Source organism: Phoca vitulina, unplaced genomic scaffold (genome assembly GCF_004348235.1).
Source record: "Phoca vitulina isolate PV1807 unplaced genomic scaffold, GSC_HSeal_1.0 scaffold13, whole genome shotgun sequence".
Classification (NCBI taxonomy): Eukaryota; Metazoa; Chordata; class Mammalia; order Carnivora; family Phocidae; genus Phoca; species Phoca vitulina.
In genome coordinates, this window is record NW_022589716.1 from 3,507,464 (window position 1) to 3,528,948 (window position 21,485).

Below are 21,485 nucleotides of genomic sequence, written 5' to 3' on the forward strand. Positions count from 1 at the left end.
CGGGATCATGACCTGAGCCCCCCCAGGCGCCCTGATACCTCTGTTTCTTGTAACACAGGGCTTCTGGGCCTGGGCACCGCTGACATCTGGGCACCTCAGGGTGCCGAGCAGCATTCTTGGCCTCCACGCACCTCCCCAGATGCAGTAGCGTCCCTGTCCCCCTCAGTCGTGACAACCAAAACTGTCTCCAGAAAAATGTCTCCAGACACTGACTAGTGTCCCTTTGGGGCACAATCATCCCCTCCTGTGCGGAAGCGCCGATGGGTGGTGGTGATCACTGATGCCACTTAACGGAAATGTAATACTGCCCCTGAAAACACAGCACCCTGACCAGCCCCTTCTATCTTCCCGATTTTGCTCTGATTGTGGTTCCACCTTGTTTCTCTCATTCTTTTTTTTTTTTAATTGTGAAATGTGTCCCAAAGGGAACGTGTAAGATGTCTGTGGTTTAAGGCACGGCAGTGAGAGCCGGTGGCCGTCCCGGGGGCGCTGCGCCCCATCGCCCCCGCTGCGCCTGGCACGGTGCCACTCACGCTCTTGCTTTTCTTTGCGCGTCTCCACCTTCCTCTGTGTCCCTGAACCCCGGGGTGTCGCGCTCTGAGAGCAGAGAGCACGCATGGCCCTGGCTGAGCAAGCAAAGGGCCAGGTGACCAGAGGCACCACTGCGGCGGATGCCGGTGCAGGGGTGAGGGGGGCTCCGGTTTGAGGGATCCCTGGGGTGCCGGCCACAGTGTGGAATGGGCAGAACTGGGAGACAACGCTCCGTCATCTCCTGATTCCAGGTGTGGCCCGTTCTGTCCCGGCAGGGAGCTGGTCTTCATTCTGGAACTTCCCAGACACGTGCCTTGGGATGGGGCTCTTGTCCCGCAGCGCCTGGAAGCTTGAGGTCCCAGGGGATTCCCATCACCTGGTCCCATCGGGGTCCCCCTCTACTCCGGTGCCTCTTCCCAGAACTCTCTTTCTTTGGAAGATTCTTCTGGGCCAGTTCTCCGATTTCCTTGGCACCCACCCCCACCCCTTTGTTTTCCATCTTTTATCATTTTGTTCGTCCTGCAAGATTTCTTTTTTTTTTTTTTTAAGATTTTATTTATTCCTTTGACAGACAGAGACCAAGCTAGAGAAGGGACACAAGCAGGGGGAGTGGGAGAGGGAGAAGCAGGCTTCCCACGGAGCAGGGTTGGGATCATGACCTGAGCCGAAGGCAGACCCCCTACGGCTGAGCCCCCCAGGTGCCCCCTCCTGCAAGATTTCTACAACTTTATCTGTCATCTCCATCTCCCTCCCTTCTCAGCCTCGAGGCCCCTCCCTGCGCTCTCCCCCACCCTCTTCTCCTTACCACCCTCTCAGCCCGGAACCCCTCTCCTCCCGCCCCCCCTTCACTTCTTGCTCCCAGGCCTTTGCTTACTGTCTGGATCGCCCTGTGCTCTTCCGGGTCATTCCCTTCACTCAGCACCAAACGCCAACATGCAGAAAGCCACCTCCCAAACCACTCCAATCCTGATAGTAGAAATCAGCCTGTTCTTTTATTTGTTCAGAAGAATGACCCGCGACCTCTGTCTCAAATGCGGGGGAGGCAGGGCATGCAATCCGAGAACAGTGGCCCTGGGATCCTCTGCCCCTGGGCCCGGGGCAACAGTTTGGAGGCAGAAGCGTGGGATCCGAGGGGGCCGGGGCTCAGGCACTGCGGTGAAGCGGGCGGGCACAGCAGGTGCTGCGGGGGCTCCCGGGCCCACCTTGCACCTGAGGACACAGGCACACACGGAGGAGGCGGTCCTTAAGCCGCTAGCTCAGGCCGGGACCTTGGGGCCCAGGGACGTCTGCAGGCGGCTAGGAGCCCGCCAGGTGCCGGTGGAAGTAGAGGCCGAAGAGGCTGGCGAGCAGTTGGCAGGCTGCGGTCCACCAGATGAGGAAGGTGAGGACGGCGCGGAGGAAGAGGGGCGTGAGCAGGCTGCCCAGCGCCCCAGCGATCCGGGCCGCCGTCTGCTGGGCCTCATCCTCCCCGGGGCCCCCCAGGCGATCCTGGGCTGAGGACCGGGCGGGGGACAGCATGGGGACCGGGCCCGGGCCCCAGGAGTAGCCGCCTGTGGGAAGCGGAGGGTGGAGGGAGGGATGGGTAGAGGTGCAGGCGGGGTTTGACCTCTGGGACCCCCGCCTAGCCCTAGACTCCACCTCCTACCCCCGCCACCACCCCAAACTCTATCTCCTGCCCCCACCCCAACTTCGGGCCCCGCCTCCTACTCTCCCTTCCTCCGGGCCCTCCAGGCTCCCTCCCCCGCAGTATTACCAAGTCCCGCCCTGGCGCCACCCCGCTCGCCTCCCGCCCCGTGCCGCTCCTCACCCAGCGTCTTGAGCAGCAGCGTGCAGCTGAGGGTGAGGATGAGCGGCGTCAGGTATTGCAGGCTCACCACGGTCACGTAGCAGTAGACTCGCACCACCTGGTGGGCCGGTAGCCGTGACTACGTGGTGGGTGGGGGGACCCTCCGCCCCATGCTCCCTCCCAGCCTTCGGTGCCCATACCCGCCTCTGGATCTCACGGGCCTCTATGCGGCCGGCCTCCCGCCGCAGCTGCTCCACACGGGCCTTGGCCAGGCACAGGTAGGCCTGCAGGTGGGGCCTGGTCACGGCCAGCCTTAGCAGGCACAAGGCCACCAGCAGCCAGAGGCGCAGTGAGTCGAAGGCTGAGTCCGACAGCCTGTTGGGGAGGGGAGTGAGGGGGCTAGGGAGGCCGCCCCTGCTGCAGGATCTCCCCCAGGATCCAAGGCTCCTCCCTGAGCCTCAGAGACTGGGGTACACAGAAGGGCCCCCACTGCTCTCCCTCCCACCCACCCCCCATGCGCACAGGGAGAAGGGCACCTCCCCCAGGGGTGCCTGGTGCAGGAAGTCCCGTGCAATGGGTTTGGTCCAGAGCCACAGGATGATCAGAGGGGACAGGAAGCTGGTATGCAGAAGGAACCTAGGAACAAGGGCACAGAAGAGTGAGGCCAGGGCACCCACCATCCCCCTAGCCTCTCCTTTAGATTCCCACCTCCCCCCACCACCACCCATCTGGCAGTCTGCATAACTGCAGCATGGGCCGGTCTTCCGACATGCTCAGTGCGTCCAGGTGTGTCTGAGCCAGCCGCAGGCCTGGAAAGGTGAGGAAGGCACCCAGCATGGATCCCACAAATGCCAGCCCTATGCGGATGGCCAGCTTGACCAGAGGGAGCCTGGGGGAGAAGAGAAGGGTCAGGAGGCCCCAAAGCCCGTCAGCAACCCCCCTACAAGTCCCAGACTGCCCTTGCCCCACCTCACTTCCCAGGACTCACGCCCAGTCCCAGCCCTGCGTCTTCAGAAGTGGCTCCAAGTTCTGGGTCATACTGGCCAGGCCTGGGGAAGACAAGGAGAGGGCAGTGTTTAATAGATCCCTGGAGCCTCAGTGTCTGCTCTGCCCCCCTACCAGATAGACTTTTGCTCCCCAGGTAGGAATACACCAGTGGGAGCCGGGCCCAGGGCCAGGCAAAAGGAAAACTTTTGTTGTGCTCTGATTATGTGTTTTTTTGTTTTGGTTATGGTTTTTTTGGTTTTTGTTTTAAAGAATAGGAAAATGTACCAGGCAGACACCCTTGATTGGACTGGGAGAAAGGGGCGGGGGGTGGTGGACCACTGCGTCTGAGCTTCCTGGATTATACCAGGATTCCAGAGGGGCATGAAGGACTCCCATAGGTTAAAGCCAAAGTCCTGGAAAGAATCCTCAGTTCAGGCCCTTGGATTTTCCACAGAGTAAAAGCAAATAAAAATGAGCTCACAACCCAAATCACCAAACACACCAGGGAACAAATCACCATAAAGCAGGGGGAAAAAAAAAAAAAGACAAGTTTAGACCCTACTGACTACAGAAATTTTGCAGGTGTTATCATGTGTGAAATTATTGAGGAAAATAAAAGGTGGAATCACAGAACAGGCAACATGAGGCTACCTCAGATGACCAGATATATTTGCAAAGGAACCAATTAAGCTCTTCCAAAGGGAAAATACAATTATTGAAATGATAGGTTGTTAAATGGCATATTCAAAACAGCCAAAGGAGGAATGAATGAATTGGATCTGAAGAAATCACTCAGATTCCAACTCAGAAAGATAAAAAGGTAGGAAATATGAAGGGAGATTAAGAGATAAGGAGGACAGAATAGAAAGTCCACCATAAGTCAAATAAGAGCCCCAGAGAGAGAAGGGAAGAGAGAATGAAGGAGGAGAGGAGATTTGGAAGAGAATAGTTGAAAAGACTGTGGAATGAATGACACACACAAAGTATATCAAACTAGAACAATACAAAGATATCGATACCTAGACACTGTAGTGAAACTGGAACACCAAAAACAAAGAGATCGTAAAGCAGCCAGGGATTTAAGGTAGATCATCTATAGAGGAAAGACAATTAGACTGGCAGCCAATGTCAACAGCAACCACAGAAAAAGAACAAAAAGAAGGTGAAAAGGTAAGATGGTAGAAACAATGCCAAATATGTCGGTGATAATAATAAATGTAAGTGGGTTAAACTTTGAAGTTAAATGACAGAGACTGTCAGACTTGAAAATATCTAGCTGTGTGGTGGTTGTTTTTTTAAAGATTTTATTTATTTATTTGACAGAGAGAAACACAGCGAGAGAGAGGGAACACAAGCAGGGGGAGTGGGAGAGGGAGAAGCAGGCTTCCCGCGGAGCAGGGAGCCCAACGCGGGGCTCGATCCCAGGACCCCGGGACCATGACCCGAGCCAAAGGCAGATGCTCAATGACTGAGCCACCCAGGCGCCCCTAGCTGTATGTTTTTTAAAGGAGACATACCTCAACACAAGGTTCCTGTATGGTTGAGAGAAAAGGGATGTTAAAAAGATATGACAAATACTAATCAAAAGAAAGGTGGTATCGTATATTTGAGAGTTGCTAAAAGTAGATCTTAAAAGTTTTCATCATAAGAAAAAAAGTTGTATATGTATGGTGGTGGATGTTAAGCAGATTTAGTGTGGTGATTGTTTTGTAATACATACAAATATTGAATCATTATATTGTATACCTAAAACTAAAAATGTTATATGTCAATTATATCTCAACTTAAAAAAAAAAAAAAAAAAAGAAAGCTGAAAAGTCTATATTACTACCAGATAAACTAGAGTAAGACAGAAGTATTATTAGAATCAGAAGTGGTCAATATACCATGATAAAATGGTTGATTCACCAGGTATATATAGAAATTCTATACTTGTAATCACCTTGTCAATTAGCCACAAAACATATAAAGAAAACACTGACTAGGGCGCCTGGGTGGCTCAGTCAGTTAAGCATCCAACTCTTGATTTCGGCTCAGGTCGTGATCTCAAGGTTGTGAGATCGAGCCCCGCACCGGGCTCAGCACTGGGCATGGAGCTTGCTTGGGATTCTCTCGCTCCCTCTCTTTTTGCCCCTTCCCCTCTCTAAAAAAAAAAAAGAAAGAAAAAGAAAGAAATCACAATGGAAACTTAAAAATACCCAGAACTGCCTGATAATGAAAATTACAAGTCAAAACTTAAGAAGTGGACAAAAGTGGGACTTAGTATATAGCCTTCATGCTAGAAATGCTAGAAAGAGAAATAGAAGAAGCTGAAAATTAGTGAGCTAAATAGCCAACTAAGAAATTGAAAACAAGGGGTGCCTGGGTGGCTCAGTCATTAAGCGTCTGCCTTTGGCTCAGGTCATGGTCCCAGGGTCCTGGGATCGAGCCCTGCATCAGGCTCCCTGCTCAGCGGGAAGCCTGCTTCTCCCTCTCCCACTCCCCCTGCTTGTGTTCCCTCTCTCACTGTGTCTCTCTCTGTCAAATAAATAAAATCTTTTTAAAAAAAAAGTGGGGTGCCTGGGTGGCTCAGTCGTTGAGCGTCTGCCTTCAGCTCAGATCATGATCCCAGGGTCCTGGGATCGAGCCCCTGCATCGGGCTCCCTGCTCTGCGGGAAGCCTGCTTCTCCCTCTCCCACTCCCCCTGCTTGTGTTCCCTCTCTTGCTGTCTCTTTCTCTCTGTCAAATAAATAAATAAAATCTTTAAGAAAAAAAAAATTGGAAACAAGAAAAAGAAGCCTACCAGAATAGTGCTATAAAAGCCAGAGGTCCTAGCCACACAAAAAAGATTGGAAAAGATGAAACAAAAACCAAAAGAACCCACAATTCACTAAAAATACAATTGTACAACAAGGTTATCCCATGGAAAACACTCAGTTTGATCCCTACCTCATAAGACAGTAGTGAACGACCAGGAGTTTAAGGGCTTATGTGAAAGGCAAAATTGAAATATTGTGTTGGAAAATATAAAATGTCTTTCTGATTGTGGGGAATATCTTCAACACAAAAATCAACTAAAATAAGGAACTGCTATTCATCAAAAGAAACCAGAGGGGAGGGCTGCAACTGTATTCAGTGGCTGAGCCCAAAAAAGTGTGGTGTGTGCATGTGCAGAGAATAATGCAAACATGGCTAAATGAATCTAGGACAAGGGCATATGGGAGTTCATTAGAGGATTCTTCCAACCATTCTGCAGGTTTGGAATTTTTCAAAATAAAACATTTGAGGACAATTTTTTTTAAGATTTTATTTTTAAGGGGTGCCTGGTTGGCTCAGTTGTTAAGCGTCTGCCTTCGGCTCAGGTCATGATCCCAGGGTCCTGGGATCGAGCCCCGCATCAGGCTCCCTGCTCAGCGGGAAGCCTGCTTCTCCCTCTCCCGCTCCCCCTGCTTGTGTTCCCTCTCTCGCTGTGTCTCTCTCTGTCAAATAAATAAATAAAATCTTAAAAAAAAAAAAAGATTTTATTTTTAAGCAATCTCTACACCCAACATGGGGCTCGAACTCACAGCCCCGAGATCGAGAGTCACATGCTCCACCGACTGAGCCAGACAGATGCCCCATAATTTTTTTTTTAAAGATTTTATTTATTTGAGAGAGAGAGAGAGAGAGCACAAGAAGGGGGGAGGGTCAGAGGGAGAAGCAGACTCCCCACTGAGCAGGGAGCCTGATGTGGGACTCGATCCCAGGACTCCAGGATCATGACCCGAGCCGAAGGCAGTCACCTAACCAACTGAGCCACCCAGGCGCCCTCCCCACAATTTTTTTAAGAGGCAAAAAAAACCCACAAAGAAAGTGAAAAGCCCTGCCACAAATTTGAAGATACACTGCCCCCCATTTTAACTTCTTTAAAATTGAGATATACATGACCATTGATGGCATACAATAGTTTAAGTAACAGTGCTTTTAATCTCTTTTCTGTGGTTCAGGAAATAATGGTGTGTCAGATTTGATAGGAGGAAGTATGTGCCACACATGTAACAAAGGATCAGTTCCCACAATATATAAAGAAACCCTACAAATCAACAAGAAAAAAAAATAGTAAAGATATATAGCCCAGAAAAGCTACATAACGTTGGATTTGGTGATGATGTCAGATCTAGCACCGAAGGTATGAGCCACAAAAGAAAATATAGACAAATTGGACTCATGGGAATTAAAAAAAAATTGTACATCAAAAGATAATACTAATGGAGTAAAAAGGTAACCCACAGAATGGGAAAAAAATTTGCAAATCATATATCTGATAAGGGATGAATATCCCGAATATATACACAGAACTCCTAAAACTCATCACCAAAAAAAAAAAAAAAAAAAAAAAACAGGTTCAAAAATAGGCAAAGGAAGCACCTGGCTGGCTTGGTTGGTGGGACATGTGACTCTTGATCTCGGGGTCATAAGTTTGAGCCCCGCATTGGGTGTAGAGATTACTTAAAAATAAAATCTTTGGGGGCACCTGGGTGGCTTAGTTGTTAAGCGTCTGCCTTCGGTTCAGGTCATGATCCCAGGGTCCTGGGATCGAGCCCCGCTTCGGGCTCCCTGCTTGGTAGGAGGCCTGCTTCTCCCTCTCCCACTCCCCCTGCTTGTGTTCCTGCTCTCACTATCTCTCTCTGTCAAGTAAATAAAATCTTTAAAAAAAAAAAAAAAAAAGATGTGCTCAACATCACTCATCATTAGGGAAACACAAATAAAAACCACAATGAGATACCACCTCACACCCACTAGGATGGTCACTCTTAAGGAAAAAGAAAAGGAAGATAACACATGTTGGCAAGGATGTGGGGAAGCTGGAATCCTTGTGGTAAGAATGTAAAATGGTGCAGCCACCCAAGAAAACAGTTTGGTGACTCCTCAAAAAATTAAACATAGAATTACTACATAATCCAGCAATTCCACCCAAAGAATTAAAAGCACGGACTTGTACACCCATGTTCATAGCAACACCGTCCACAGTAGCTGAAACAAAGGAGCAACATAAATGTCCATCAATACATGAATGGATGAGCAAAATGGGATATATTCATGCAAAGGGAATATTATTCAGCCTTAAAAAGGAAGGAAATTTGAACATAGGCTACAACATGGATGAACCTTAAGGACGTTATGCTGAATGAAATAAGCCAGCACTGAAAGACAGATCCTGCATGACTGCCCTCATATACAGCGTCTCGGGTGGTCAGATTCATAGAGACAAAAAGTAGGATGGTGGGCGCCAGGGGCTGGGGGGTGGGGGTAAATGGAGAGTCAGTGTTTAATGGGGACAGAGTTTCAGATTTGCAAGGTGAAAAGTGGGGGATGGATGGTGGTGATGGTCGCACAACAAGGTGAATGTGCTTAATGCCACTGAAGTGAACACTTAAAAACAATAAAATGGTAAATGTTATGTGTATTTTACCACAATAAAAAAAAATGGAGGAAAAAAACACATGCAGCCTCAAAGAAAAATGAGCAACAACATGAACAAACTCTTCGAAGAAGAGGAAATGAGAATCATGAATAAACAGGAAAAGCTGCTCAGCCTCCCAGGTAATCAGAGCAACGCACGTTAAGACCACTAAAGGTATTGTTTTCCACTGCTAGGCGGGCAAAAATCAAGCACTTTCTGTAGACCTCAACTCACTTACACCTGGCTGTGCCCCTGTAAGGTTCACCACCCCACCTTACAAGCAGGGAGGTGAGGCAGGGGGCTGTTGCAAGGTCACCCACGCTTGCCCAGGGTGGCTGGGACTCGGTGGGCGGCCTGAGTCCAGGGTCCACACTCGGAACCGCAGGCTGCATGGCTGGTGGGTGTGGCCCCCAGATGGCACCAGAGCCGAGAGAACTGCTCTGAAAAATGCTGAGGCACCATCTTATGAAGGTGAACACGTCCACCTTGTCCCCAGATCCTGTGCCCAAAAGAAATGCCTACACGTGCGTATGAGGAAACACGTACAAGAATGTTCCCTATAGCAACTGCGAGAAAAGCTCAAATCTGGAAACCACCTAGATGTCCAGCAACAGGAGAATAGACAAATAAAGACAAGTGGCCTCACCAGAGAACATCATTCATCTGTGAGAAGAGATGAACAAAAGCTGCCCAGACCAACACGGCCTCGTTCTGTAAACAATATCAAAAAGACCGAAAAGCACCAGTTGGCTGATTACACACTGGCGGCCACCATCTGCAACAGCGAGCAAACCGTATGATGAATTCTTTAGGGACAGAAACATATGTGATGAAACTACTTTTTACAAAGGCACAGGAATAGGGCGCCCGAGTGGCTCAGTCGTTTAAGAATCCGACTCTTGGTCTCAGCTTGGGTCTTGATCTCAGGGTTGTGAAGTTTAAGCCTTACGCTGGGCTCCACACTGGGCGTGGGGTCTACTTAAAAAAAAAAAAAGCAAAAGAATGATAAACACAAGATTTGAGAGACTGGTTGGGGCTGTGAGTAGGAGTGGAAGGTGGTGGGATTGGAAACGAGCACCAGAGACATGCAAGAACATTGGGAATGTTCCAGTTCTCATTTAAGAAGTTTGTTACATTATTATTTTGCTTTGTAATTTACATACACATGTTCTATATGTATGCATATATATAATATATATCAAACATTATATAATCCTAAAAATTGAAAAGCAGGGGGTGCCTGGGTGGCTCAGTCGTTAAGCGTCTGCCTTCGGCTCAGGTCATGATCCCAGGGTCCTGGGATTGAGCCCCGCATCGGGCTCCCTGCTTGGCGGGAAGCCTGCTTCTCCCTCTCCCACTACCCCTGCTTGTGTTCCCTCTCTCGCTTTGTCTCTCTCTGTCAAATAAATAAATATTTTTTTTTTAAAATTGAAAAGCAGGGAGAATCGGTGAAGATAAAGCTCAAGGATTTCATCTTTATCCAAAGACCACTAGAATCTGGTATCAGACAGAGAAGTGATGTGATCCAAATTATATTTTTAAAGATCATCCAAAGAATAAAGAAACTCAAAAGAAAAATGGGAAACTAAGAAAAATATTTCCAACTACTATCACACACAAAGCCTAATGTCTCTAATATATAAAGAGCTCCTACAAATCAATAAAAGGGTCAACAACTCAGTAGAAAACTGGGCAAAAGAACAGACCTTTTCTGGAAGGCAGATAGAAATGAATTGTCCACATAGGAAAAGATGCTCAACCCCGCTTATATTTTCACCCATCAGGTTACCCAAGACGACAAAAAAAAAAAAAGTCTGAGGAAACACACTGGAGAGAATGTGGGGAAATAGGCACTTCATTAATCTTTTCCTAAATGGCAATTTACAACATTATCAAAATTACAAATGTACTTTCTCGCACAGGGCTGCATGTGCAGGGCTATTCCCATACGACACTGCTGTAACACAACATGGTTTTGAACAACATTTAATAGTGAAAGACTCAGATGTCCAGAAGTAGGGGACTGGTTAAATAATCATGGAACTTCCATAAAATGAAATACTATGTGGGTATTACAAAACAAACAAACCAGCCTGCACTGTATGTAGCATCAAGGGACAACCTCCAAATTAATGTTTTTAAGGGAAAAAGACAAGGTGGAGAGCCATAAACACTAGCGTTTTATGGGGAAAAAGGAAAGTGGTCTCCCAGTTTTCCTCTTGGAAGGAGAGCTAATCAGGGTGGGTGATTTTTACTCTATGTATAGTCTCTTGTACTTTATGAATGTTGTGCCATTTACCCATTTCCTTCACCAAGTTAAATTAGAATGGGTAAATATTAAATCATTATGGCTGCCGGGGACAGGGCAGATGGGGGGCACAGAAGTGCCCTGCGAAGAACTGCAGCTGCAGGCAGCTCTCAGAGGCGGCGAGACCAGATATCCTCTTGCCCCAAAGCCCCAGGAGATGTGCAGGGCAGCAAGCAGCCACAGAGACTGCTCAGGCCCAAGGAGTACCTCCCCCTTCACCTATTATGTGCTGGTGGAACGAGCCACTTAACCCCACTTCCACGAGGGAGTGATCCGCGTGGTGACCCCGTGCCCCAAACGCCGCACATACCTGGCTCCAGGCCCAGCTCGAGAGTCTCCTCCTGGACCACCTGCACCAGCATGGCCAGGAGCAGGAACAGCAAGGCAAAGGTGAGGCAGACAGAGCGTTCGCCCCCCTCCTCTGCACTGAAGTACAACCGGGTCACCACCAGGAACATCTTGCTGGGGGCAGGGCTAAGGAAGCCCTGAGCAGCTGCAGTGCCCCACTCCCAGCCAGGGACTCCCCCAGCTCCAGAACCCAAACACCAGCGTTGGGGTTTGGAGTCTCGGGGAGCAGGGCGGTGACCAAGGAGAAGAGTGAGCCGCCGAACAAGCCCAGGACACAAGGTCCAGCACTGCTCACGCCTGTGTCAGCAGGCTTGCGGTGTGCGGGTGGCAGGAGGGCCTGGGCCTCCGGCTCGGCCTCAGCACACTACCTGTGGCCCTTTCTTTCTTTCTTCTCTTTAATTTTCTTTCTTCCTTCCTTCCTTCCTTTCTTTTCTTTCTTTCTTTTCTCTTTCTTTCTTTAATTCTTTTTTTCTTTTTCTTTCTTTCCTTCCTTCCTTCCTTCCCTTTATTTATTTTAGAGACAGCAAGTGGGGGAAGGAGCAGAGGAGGAGGGAGGGGAAGGGGGAAAGAATCTCAGAAGCTCAGAGCCCAAATCAGGGGGTTCCATCCCACGACACCGAGACCATGACAGCAGCTGAAACCAAGAATTGGACACTCAACCAAATGAGCCACCCAGGCACCCCTACCTGTGGCCATTTCTCCCTGAAAGAGCCAGCAAGTCTGTCTCTTCAGGAGGTCTGGCCTCCCTGCCCCACCTAGCCTGGCTGCATTCACAGCAGGTGAATTTCCGGCTCGTCTAAGAAGCTGTCAGAGATACAAGGGTTGTATCTCGAATCTGTCCTGAAAGAGACCCATGGGGCCTTCCAGACCAGTGTGGGCTTCAAGATGGACTTTTCTTCACAAGCCCATCCCACAAGGGCATTTTCTCAAACTTGGGTTCTCAATGTCAGAGGTTTGCCTCTGTTCCCTGGGCAGCTTCATAAAAAAACATAGCAGAGGGGCACCTAGGTGGCTCAGTCGGTTAAGCATCTGCCTTGGGCTCAGGTCATGATCCCAGGGTCCTGGGATCGAGCCCCACATCGGGCTCCCAGCTCCGCGAGAAGCCTGCTTTTCCCTCTCCCTCTGCCTGCCACTCTCCCTGCTTGTTCTCTCTCTCTCTGTGTCAAATAAATAAACAAACAAATAAATAAAATCTCTTTTAAAAAATTAAAAATAATTTTAAAAAACAAACAAAAAAACATAGCAAAGGGGGCATCTCTTTTCCTGCCCCTGCATCTGGGCTGGTGACTTGCTTTGACCAAGAGAATGGACAGGGATGGGGGTGGACCAACTTCCTGCAAAGCCTTAGTAGGCCCACAGCACCCCTTCTTCCTTGCTGGTATTTCTGCTACCAGGAGGAAGCTTGGCTTGGCCTGCTGGAAGGCGGGCCCTCTTAGGCAGAGATAGGGCGGCTGGGCTGAGCCGACCCCAGGAGGAGAGCGAATAAAATAGTGACCATTTTACACCACCCAGTTTTGGGGAGTTTTGTGGGACAGCAGACGATAGCTGATATGCCAATCTGGGGACAGGGGATAAAGGAAAGCTCAAGTCCCGCTCCCACCTGCCTCCCTCCTCCCTGAGCCGCTGGGCAGCCTGAGGAAGGATACACGGAAAAGGCGACGGTGAGCAGACACCAGACCACGGCGATGTTGGTCTCCTTGGCCGGGCCCAGCACATAGTAGTAGGCCTCTGTGAAGACATACACACCGCCCGAGTACACGGCGAAGTCCACGAACCACTGGTACTCCAGGAAGAAGCGCAGGACTGCGGGGAGCAGGGGGCTCAGTCCGCAGCCCAGCGCAGGACAGCCCCCTCACCAATGCCGCCGCGTGTGGGCTGAGGGTGGGACGTCGGGGACCCAGCCGGGCTGTTACCGAGGGCATCAACCGCTGTGAGGGGGCAGGTCTCCAGCTGGAAAGGGGCATCTCGGGGCACAGACAAGGGCTTTTCTTCACTATAGCCATTGGCCCACCTGTTGGGAGGGGGGAGGCGGTCAGGGGAGGGGGAATGCATCCTCTGTTCTCTCCTCCCCAGCCAGACATGGCGGCCCGCCCCACACCAGCCTGGAAGGTTCCACCGTGCCACCCTCAGAGCACAGGAGGAGCTGGTTTGGGAGTTACCTTCTCCCCAGCCTGGGTCTCTGCACACCAGGCTGCAGACGCCGCTCACAGGGATGGCCCAGAGCAAACTTCCAATAAGCAATAAGCGTTAGCTGTCAGCCCAAGGCAACCAGTGAATGACAGTGACATCTCAACCTGGGGTGTCCACCACTCTCCTAGGTGCCCAGAACTGCATGCGCCTGGAAGGGGAGCCGCTCCCCTAAGGCTGGGGGCTCACTCACCGCTCCTTCCTGCCTCTGGGCCTCGGCTTTCCCTCCAGAGCCCGAAGCTCTTCCTCAGTAGGGTGCTTGTATCGGAAGAGACTGAGGGCAAAGACGGGAAGTCAGGAAATCTCCCGCGGCGTGGAGGGCTCAAGGCAGTGAATCCTCAAACCCAGGACTGGAGTCAGGGGGAGAGCTGGACCCGAAATGCATGGGGACAGGATGGGCAGGGGCCATGCAAGGCCAGGGGAAGGCCTGGGGGGTGGCTGGGGGTTTGCTGGGGGGGAGTGCAGTGAGAAGCTATGGGCAGAGGGCAGGGTGGCCCGGAGTCCCGGACACCCCTGAATCTGTTGGCTATCTCTTCTGGCGGAGCAGGCGTGTGCATTGTTCTGGAGGGATAGTTCACAGTTTCCACCAGGTCTCAGAAAGGGTCCGAGATCCCAACAGGGACAAAAAGCACTGCAGGGAACAGATCTACAGCAAGAGGAGTGTGGAAGGGGGGGTTAGATTCCTGGAAGCAGGAGTAGGGGAAAGCAGCTGCTCTTCCCAGTGTGGAAATGCAGTCTCATGGGTGTGCGTACCCCTGTCAAAACTGATCCAACTGTGTGCTTCAAATATTTGCAGTTTATTGTATGTCAGTTATATCTGAATAGTTGTTTTTTCTTTAAAAAAACTAAACACTCTTTGGAGGGCACGCGGCGGGGTTTGGAGGAAGCAGAGGGGGCGGGGCCCGGTGGGGCTCCTCCCACCGCCCGGGGCGGGGCTGTGGCTCACCTGCCATTGCAGAGCAACCAGCGGGCGAAGGAGCAGTGCGGCGCCAGCCTGTGCATGAGGGTGGCGGTGAGCAGGGTCACCACCAGCTGCACTCCCAGGACCGCCTGCGGGGAGGGGACATGAAGGGCAGTGCCTGCCAGAAGGTCACAAGCTCCGTGCCTCGGAACTCAGGCTATTTATAGAGAGGCTGGGGCCAGGTTAGGGAGGGAGGGCCTTCGGGGCTCCAGCTGCATCTTGAAGGAGGGGCCTGGGGTGGGCTCAGCCTCAACCCTGGGAGCCCCTGCTGTGTGTGGATTCCCGCACTCCCTACCACCACCACCTAGCTGGGGTGTGGGGTGTGGGGTGGCGGAGAGCACACGCTGGGGTTCACTTCTGGCCTTTGCTATGGATTTCAGGTATTCATCTCCCTGAGGCCTCAGTTTCCCCATCTGGAAATGGGGCGCTGCCTGTTGTGTTTCATGTGCTGTCAAGACCACCATCCGGACCTACAAGGAGCACAGCCAGTGAAAGAGGCTCCCCTCCCACGGTCCCACCCACACATCATAGTTCCCCCTGGCAGCTCAGTCTGGTCTTTCCCACCGGAAATTAGCCTGATGATCCCATCGCCCTCTCCTCCTCCCTCCCTGGGTAATCAACCTCCTTGGAAAGCCTATTTCTGGCCACTACCAGTTTCAGGACAAAGACTTACACATATGAGTGGGATAACTTTTTAAATTAGGAATTTCTCACTAAGTTCTACATAACAAACTTTTTACCAATTCATAACACGTTTTCATATATTAGTTTTAAAACGTTTTAGAAGAAATGCTTTTGGTAATCAGTCTGAAGCTGGGTTTTCCTGCTTCAATGCAGTAAATACCAATTTGGTATCAGTAATTATGTAATTATATAAAATTATGTGCTCAGGAGCGCTGTCGACTAGTATTATGATATTATAATTAACAACTAAAGTGAAATAAAGATTACTTTAATATTAAAATTAATTATTAAAATTATCCTTTAATCAGGCAAGAATATGCTAACTTTAATAGTAAAAGCTCTAGTGTGATGGGTATCGGGCCAACACAGTAATTCAGAATGACTGCTGAGAAATCCATCATTAAGATAACTAACAGGATATTTTCTCTATGCCTGTAACTTGTAAACCAGAAACATTTTCTCAGTAATGAAGTCGGCGCACCATCTTTCTGGTCTTTAAATCTCACTAATCTCCTGTTCTCACTGCTCGCCCTCCCTAACCCCCAAGTGCAGACTGGCTATTGGTCACTAAAGACCGTGGGCACGGTCTTGGTCAGGGAACACCTTCCAAGCCCAGTGAGGCGGGTCTCCGAGGGCCCAGGCCTCCTCCTAGGATCCTCTTCAGCCCCTTCCCACACCCCCAGAGCCTCCCATTGGCGCCTCCCTGGGGCTCCCCTGCTGACTTTCCTCTTCCCTCCATGGCCTCCACCCTGTGACTCAATCTCCTGCTCGGTGTTTAACCACCGACGGCCCAGCATGACCCCAGCACAGCGGCACCTCTAGCCTGGACCTCTATGCTTTGCGCGCCATCATCTCAGGAGACCCCAGTACCCGCCTGTCACTCCCGCGGACACAGCATTCGGCCCTTTCCAGCGAGTCATGAGGTCAGTCAATATCCAACTCCTTTTCACAGTCTGCAACGCCTGGAGGGCCCAGCTCAAGACACCCTGCCTCACTGCCCGGCTCTCTAGGTAGCTCTCCCTGCGTCGAACTACTGGGTCTCAGAGGCCCTTCTAGATCCTTGGGCTCTCCATTGCAGACCCCTATCACCCTCTGACACCTCCCAGGGAGGGGACTGTTGTTCAAACTTCGGTCCCAGCCCCTAGGAGAGGAAGGACAGAAGGAAGGAAGGAGAGAGGGAGGGAAGAATGAGCAAAGAGGAAGGGGAGGAGAAGGGAAGGAGGGAAGAAAGAAAAGCATCCCTCCACCTGAGGCTCTTGAGGTCGGTCCAGGGATGTTTCTCAAGCCCCACCCCCCAGCAGCCTCTGGTCTTGAGGTCCTGGCTCTGCAGATTTCCAAAGATATCTGGAGCCTCCCATCAGACCATGTCCCTTTCCTGCTCAAAGTCTTTCCCTGGACCTACAGTCCGAGAATAGGAGAATCCTGCTACCTGCTAACAGCAATGAGACTTTCCTCCATCCTGTTCTCAAGAACCCTTCCTCTCATCTCCCATTGCTTCGGCACCCAGGCCTGGAACCACGTCCACTTTTCATGTTCAGGTGCACTTCCAACGCCCGTCCTTGGGGAATCCTCCAGGTAGGGTCGGGTCGTCCTCCAGGGCCCCTCCCTCTGCCCAGTCCGAACATTTAGGGGCTGGGACTTCCCGCTCTCGCCCCGCAGTGGCCAGGCTAAGTCTGAAGAATAAACTCAATAGGTTGGACCCAGAGCCGCGTGAGACCTGAAGGTTCCAACTGTGCTGTCTCCAATTCTGGGACCCTCGCCCTCCCCAAGGCCATGCACATCCCCTTGGCCTGGCTCCTCCTCTCAGGGCTCTCCCTGGCCCTTCCACACACCTCAATACACGCAGCGACCCCATGCTTCCACAGGACCCACGTCGCCAGCGTGGGCTCCAGAGGGACCCCCAACCTCCCCAGCGAGGATCCGTACGTTCCCAGTCCCCTCCGCGGGGCTGCGACCCCTCGGCAGGACCCCAGGCCCCTAGAGGGCCCCCAGGGATTTTCCAGAATTCCCGAACGCTCAGGGGCCTCCAGTCCCCTAGACAGAACCCCCAACCCCCACGTAGGTCCCACAGGGAGACTGAACCCAGAGAGGGACACACGGCCCTCAGCGCGACCCAGAGTCCCTCAGAGCTCTCAATCCCCACAAAGGGATCCCAGTCCCCTCGGTGTCTCCCTGGACCCCCTCAGGGAACCTCCTGCCCTTCAGGCAAGGCCCCCCATGTGGCTGGCTGCCGGCTCACCATGTCGCAGGCGGGAGCGCGGTCGACCAACCTGAGGCTCCGGGCATCTCGCAGGAATACAACCAATCAGAGCCCGATTCTGTTCTGACAAACAGCCCCTAAGACCAATCGTCAGGCTTGCAGCTGGAGCAAACCACGAGGGACGCGAGGTCGCTCGCGTTGCATGCCGGAAGTTGTAGTTCGAAGACGCTCGGCAAGCTCAGACGTCGGTTGAGTCAGGACTCTCTGGTACCCTGTGTGGCTGTCCTCTCTGAGATTCAGTCTCCTAGCATCCGCACCTATTGCGCAGGTCTGAGGCAAATACATTCATTTATCCACGCACTGCCTCCCGCTGGAGAGTTCTGAGTGTGGAACTCCCCTGATCAAGAACATTCGGTGGCTCCCACTGACTAGACTCCCAAGTGCTCAGACTGAATTCTTACACCTCTACCTGACTTCAGTCGGCCGCCAGCACTATCGTACACACTGTAATACAGCTTGCCACTGGCCGTGCTATCTCATACCTCCAGGCCCCTGTTAATGCTATCTTTCATCTTGGAATATCTCCTTTCTCAATCTTTTTCGTTTAGCAAAGCCTTATTCATCTCTATCAGCCAGGACTCTGAACACACACACACACACACACACACACACACACACTAACTCAAATGGGCTCCAGCAAAAAAAAAGGGGGAAATTTTGTGACAAAAAACTCTAAAAGCATAGTGAGCTTCAGGCATGTCTAGATCAAGGACAAAAAAATGTCAGTCTCAAGAATCTGATGTTTTGAGTTTCGAGGCTTGGAGGAAAGGGCTTCTAGCATGGGTACCTAAGTTTTGCCATCTGCATTTTTATGGATAAAGTGTGTCTGCCTGAATGTGGACATATATGTGGGTGTGATTAGATGTCTGAGGTGTTTTTTTTAATTTAAAAAAAAAAGATTTTATTTATTTTTTTGTGAGACAGAGCAAGTGAGAGAGAGCCCGAGCTGGGGGGGAGGGGCAGAGGGAGAGGAACAAGCCGACTCCCCGCTGAGCAGGGAGCCCAATGTGGCGCTTGATCCCAGGACCCAGAGATCATGACCTGAGCCCAGACGCTTAACTGACTGAGCCACCCAGGCGCCCCAGATGTCTGAGGGTTTTTATGGGGCCTGTGAGTGGGGCCCGTATAGTTGATTGCCTTGTCTCTGTGGGTGTTTTTGTCTTTGTTTATGAGCACATGTGGATGTCTGTTTGCAGGGGATTCACTGTTGCTTGGTCTTCTGGACTCAGAGTGTCCCCTGGAGAGAGGATGGGTGACAGTGGTGGTGAGGGTCACTGGGATTTCCCTGGACCAACATGGGGGCCATGAGCCAATCTATGAATCCATGAGGGATCCAGGGAAGCTGGGATTTGGGGAGGGTGTCAGAGAAAGGGACCGAGAAAGAAAGGAGAGGCATTTGCTGCAGGTCCACTGCATACCAGGCTGGGGAGGTGGGGTGGTTGATTCATGTGCTCCTTCCAGTATGCTGAGGTGGCAGGACAATCATCTCCATTTCACTGATGAAGACACTGAGGCTCTGGGAGGCCCAAATCTCTACGGCACACCTTGACCTCTCCTCCTGCACCCAGGGCTTATGAGTTTAGGTGTCACAGCAGCGCCCATGTGGTGAACCACAGGAAATTCACACGTCCCCATCTCAGGAGGTCCTCATCTTCCCTCCCACAACTCCCCATCCTCCAGGTTATCCACAAGCTCTGGAGTTGGCCTTGACTCCTCTCTCGCCTGTACCTGATCTGTCAGCCCCTCCTGATGATGGTTCCACCTTCCAAGTGTGGCCAGTCTCACCAACCCCACAACCTCCACCCAATCAACTTCCATCATGTCTCCCCTGCAGTCCCTGGCTCCCCGATCTCTGGCTTCCACCCCTATACCTCACCTCAGCCCCCACAGTTTATTTTTCCCCAGAGCAGCTTAAAGACACCTCTTAACACTTGAGCCAGACAATGTCCCTCCTCTGTTCTAAAATGGACACTCCTCACTCTCTATTCTATGTTGGATGTGCATGTTGTCTGTTCCACATTGGACGTTCCTTGTTCTCCATTCTCCACTGGGCGAATCCACATTCTCTGTCCTGCATTGGGTACTCCATGGTCCCTGATCCTCAAGACACTCCCTATGTCTGTCTGCATTAACAGCCCAGCCTCTCTGACTACACTGAAGTCCACACTCTCTCTCCACATTGACCATTCCACCATCTCTGTGTGTATGATGCTCTTGAAAATGCATCTCTCAGGTTTCTGACTTCCATGACTGCATTTGTGCCACAATTCCCATGATGCTTTCAACCAGTGACTGAGCTCCTGGGAGACTCAGGGTCCCTCTGATGGTGACAATAGCCCTGACTGACATCACCACGGTGTCCTTAGAAAGGCTGGTAGAGGACACTTTCACACAACCCTCGCTGCTCCACCCCCCCCACACACACACACCCCCACAGAGACAGCAGGTGCAGAGCTAGAGTTTGGACTAAAGGTGTTTCCAGAAGCCAGTAGCCTGCTCACTCACCTTTCATGACCCAGGACACCCCAAGCTCTACAGTGTAATTATACATATGCAGGCAACATGTGACACAGACCTTTCTGAGTCCCCAGGCTCAGACCCTGAAAACATGGGGTGAAGCCCCTGGAAGCCAAGAGGGATTTTATTTTTTTTTTTTTTTAAGATTTTATTTATTCATTTGAGACACAGAGATACAGAGAGAGAGACAGAGCATAAGCAGTGGGAGAGGCAGAGGGAGAGGGAGAAGCAGACTCCCGGCTGAGCCAGGAGCCCGATTGGGGCTTGATCCCAGGACCCCGGGACCATGACCTGAGCAGAAGGCAGACGCTTAACCATCTGAGCCACCCAGGTGCCCCTACTATTTCTATTTTATTTTTTACTTTTGAGCGGGGAGTGCAGAATCCAAAGCACACTATTGGGCGCCACCTAATGGATGATGGCGAAAGTGCAGTCTCCCAGGATGGGCATGCAGAACCATACCCACCCGCCCGTGCCCCCACCTCCCAATCTTTGAAAGCAGCCTACATTTTTAAGAACCCGACACGGGCTGCTTAACTTGTGGGCACTAACTTCAGGGACTGGCCTGGCTTCTTGTCCCCCATGAGGGTGAGATCCAGAGGCTAAGAAGGGACCCTCTCCAGCCTTGCCTCCATTTCACCCCACCAAGGCTTGGGACTGGAAGTATTTCTAGGGGGGCTCACGGCAGGGGACATGGTGGGTGACAGGGGCAGACGGAGTAGAGGGGTGGGGGCAGCTGAGGAGCTCGGAAAGGTCAGGGATCAGATCTGAGTGTTATAAACATCCCACGAGACCACCTCAGGGAGTGACTGGACAGGAGAAGCAGATGGAGCTCCCTCTGGCTCCTGGACACCCAAGTCTGCCCTCAGGATGCCGGCCAGAGTGGGGGGAGTTTGTCCCCCCCCCCAAGTGGGTAGATAAACGCCCGGCTCCCTCCTGCCTCTGGTGGATCGAAATTGCTGGGTCAAGAGATCAAGGGATATGCCCATTAAAAGATGAATGGTGTAGTGACTGCCCCATTGAACAACGTTCAAGATTCCCAACTGCTTCTTGCTGCAAGTGATTGCAACCCAGCCTGGAAACTTCCCCTTGAGCACACGACTTGACATCCTCAGGAGGTGGTAGCCCAGCCTCTCACCCCTGAAGTGGAACCACTTTAGGTGCGTGCTCTAAGCGCTCCCCCAGGGTCCCCAGGGGCGGAGGAGGTGGGCAGCGCTGCCCACGAAGTCACCTGCTCGCTGCTGCCCCCTGCAGGGCTCTTCCGCGGCACGTCCCTACCCCTCAACTGCCTTCCCCCGGGATACCCACCTTTGAATCCTAGTCTCAGGATAGGATTCTGAAGGGGGTACTCCAAACCGAGACAAGGCAAAACAGACCTCTTGGGAAGATATGGGAAGACCCGGACGTGGTGGTGGTTCTGAGTAGCGACAGATAGTTTCGTCCATGGACACCACGCGTGTTTTATTGGTGGATACACACACAGGAAAGGGAGAA

General features: G+C 51.5%; 1 protein-coding gene across 3 annotated transcripts; it reads right to left on the reverse strand.

The window, feature by feature from the left end:
- Window positions 1–1,099: 1,099 nt before the first annotated feature.
- Window positions 1,100–17,496, reverse strand: TMEM161A (transmembrane protein 161A). 3 transcript variants are annotated; one of them, XM_032412519.1, is made up of 13 exons: window positions 17,454–17,496; window positions 16,644–16,887; window positions 14,516–14,619; window positions 13,763–13,843; window positions 13,296–13,393; window positions 13,029–13,185; window positions 11,345–11,496; window positions 3,306–3,366; window positions 3,063–3,206; window positions 2,840–2,953; window positions 2,518–2,692; window positions 2,339–2,435; window positions 1,100–2,081 (listed from the first exon to the last, which is right to left on the reverse strand). In XM_032412519.1, exons 3-13 carry the CDS (start codon window positions 14,569–14,571, stop codon window positions 1,828–1,830), a joined length of 1,389 nt encoding a protein of 462 aa, XP_032268410.1. In that variant the 5' UTR covers window positions 14,572–14,619; window positions 16,644–16,887; window positions 17,454–17,496; the 3' UTR covers window positions 1,100–1,827. The 3 variants fall into 3 exon arrangements, with proteins under 3 accessions (XP_032268410.1, XP_032268407.1, XP_032268408.1); XM_032412516.1 differs by lacking the exon at window positions 16,644–16,887 and having other exon boundaries at window positions 17,454–17,491; XM_032412517.1 differs by lacking the exon at window positions 17,454–17,496 and having other exon boundaries at window positions 16,644–17,445.
- Window positions 17,497–21,485: the final 3,989 nt, after the last annotated feature.

Coding starts and splice junctions, on each gene's coding strand:
- TMEM161A (XM_032412516.1), bottom strand. Junction 13,844..14,515: donor TGGTTGCTCTGCAATGGCAG/GTGAGCCACAGC, acceptor CTTTGCCCTCAG/TCTCTTCCGATACAAGCACC. Junction 2,954..3,062: donor GAAGACCGGCCCATGCTGCA/GTTATGCAGACT, acceptor CCTTGTTCCTAG/GTTCCTTCTGCATACCAGCT.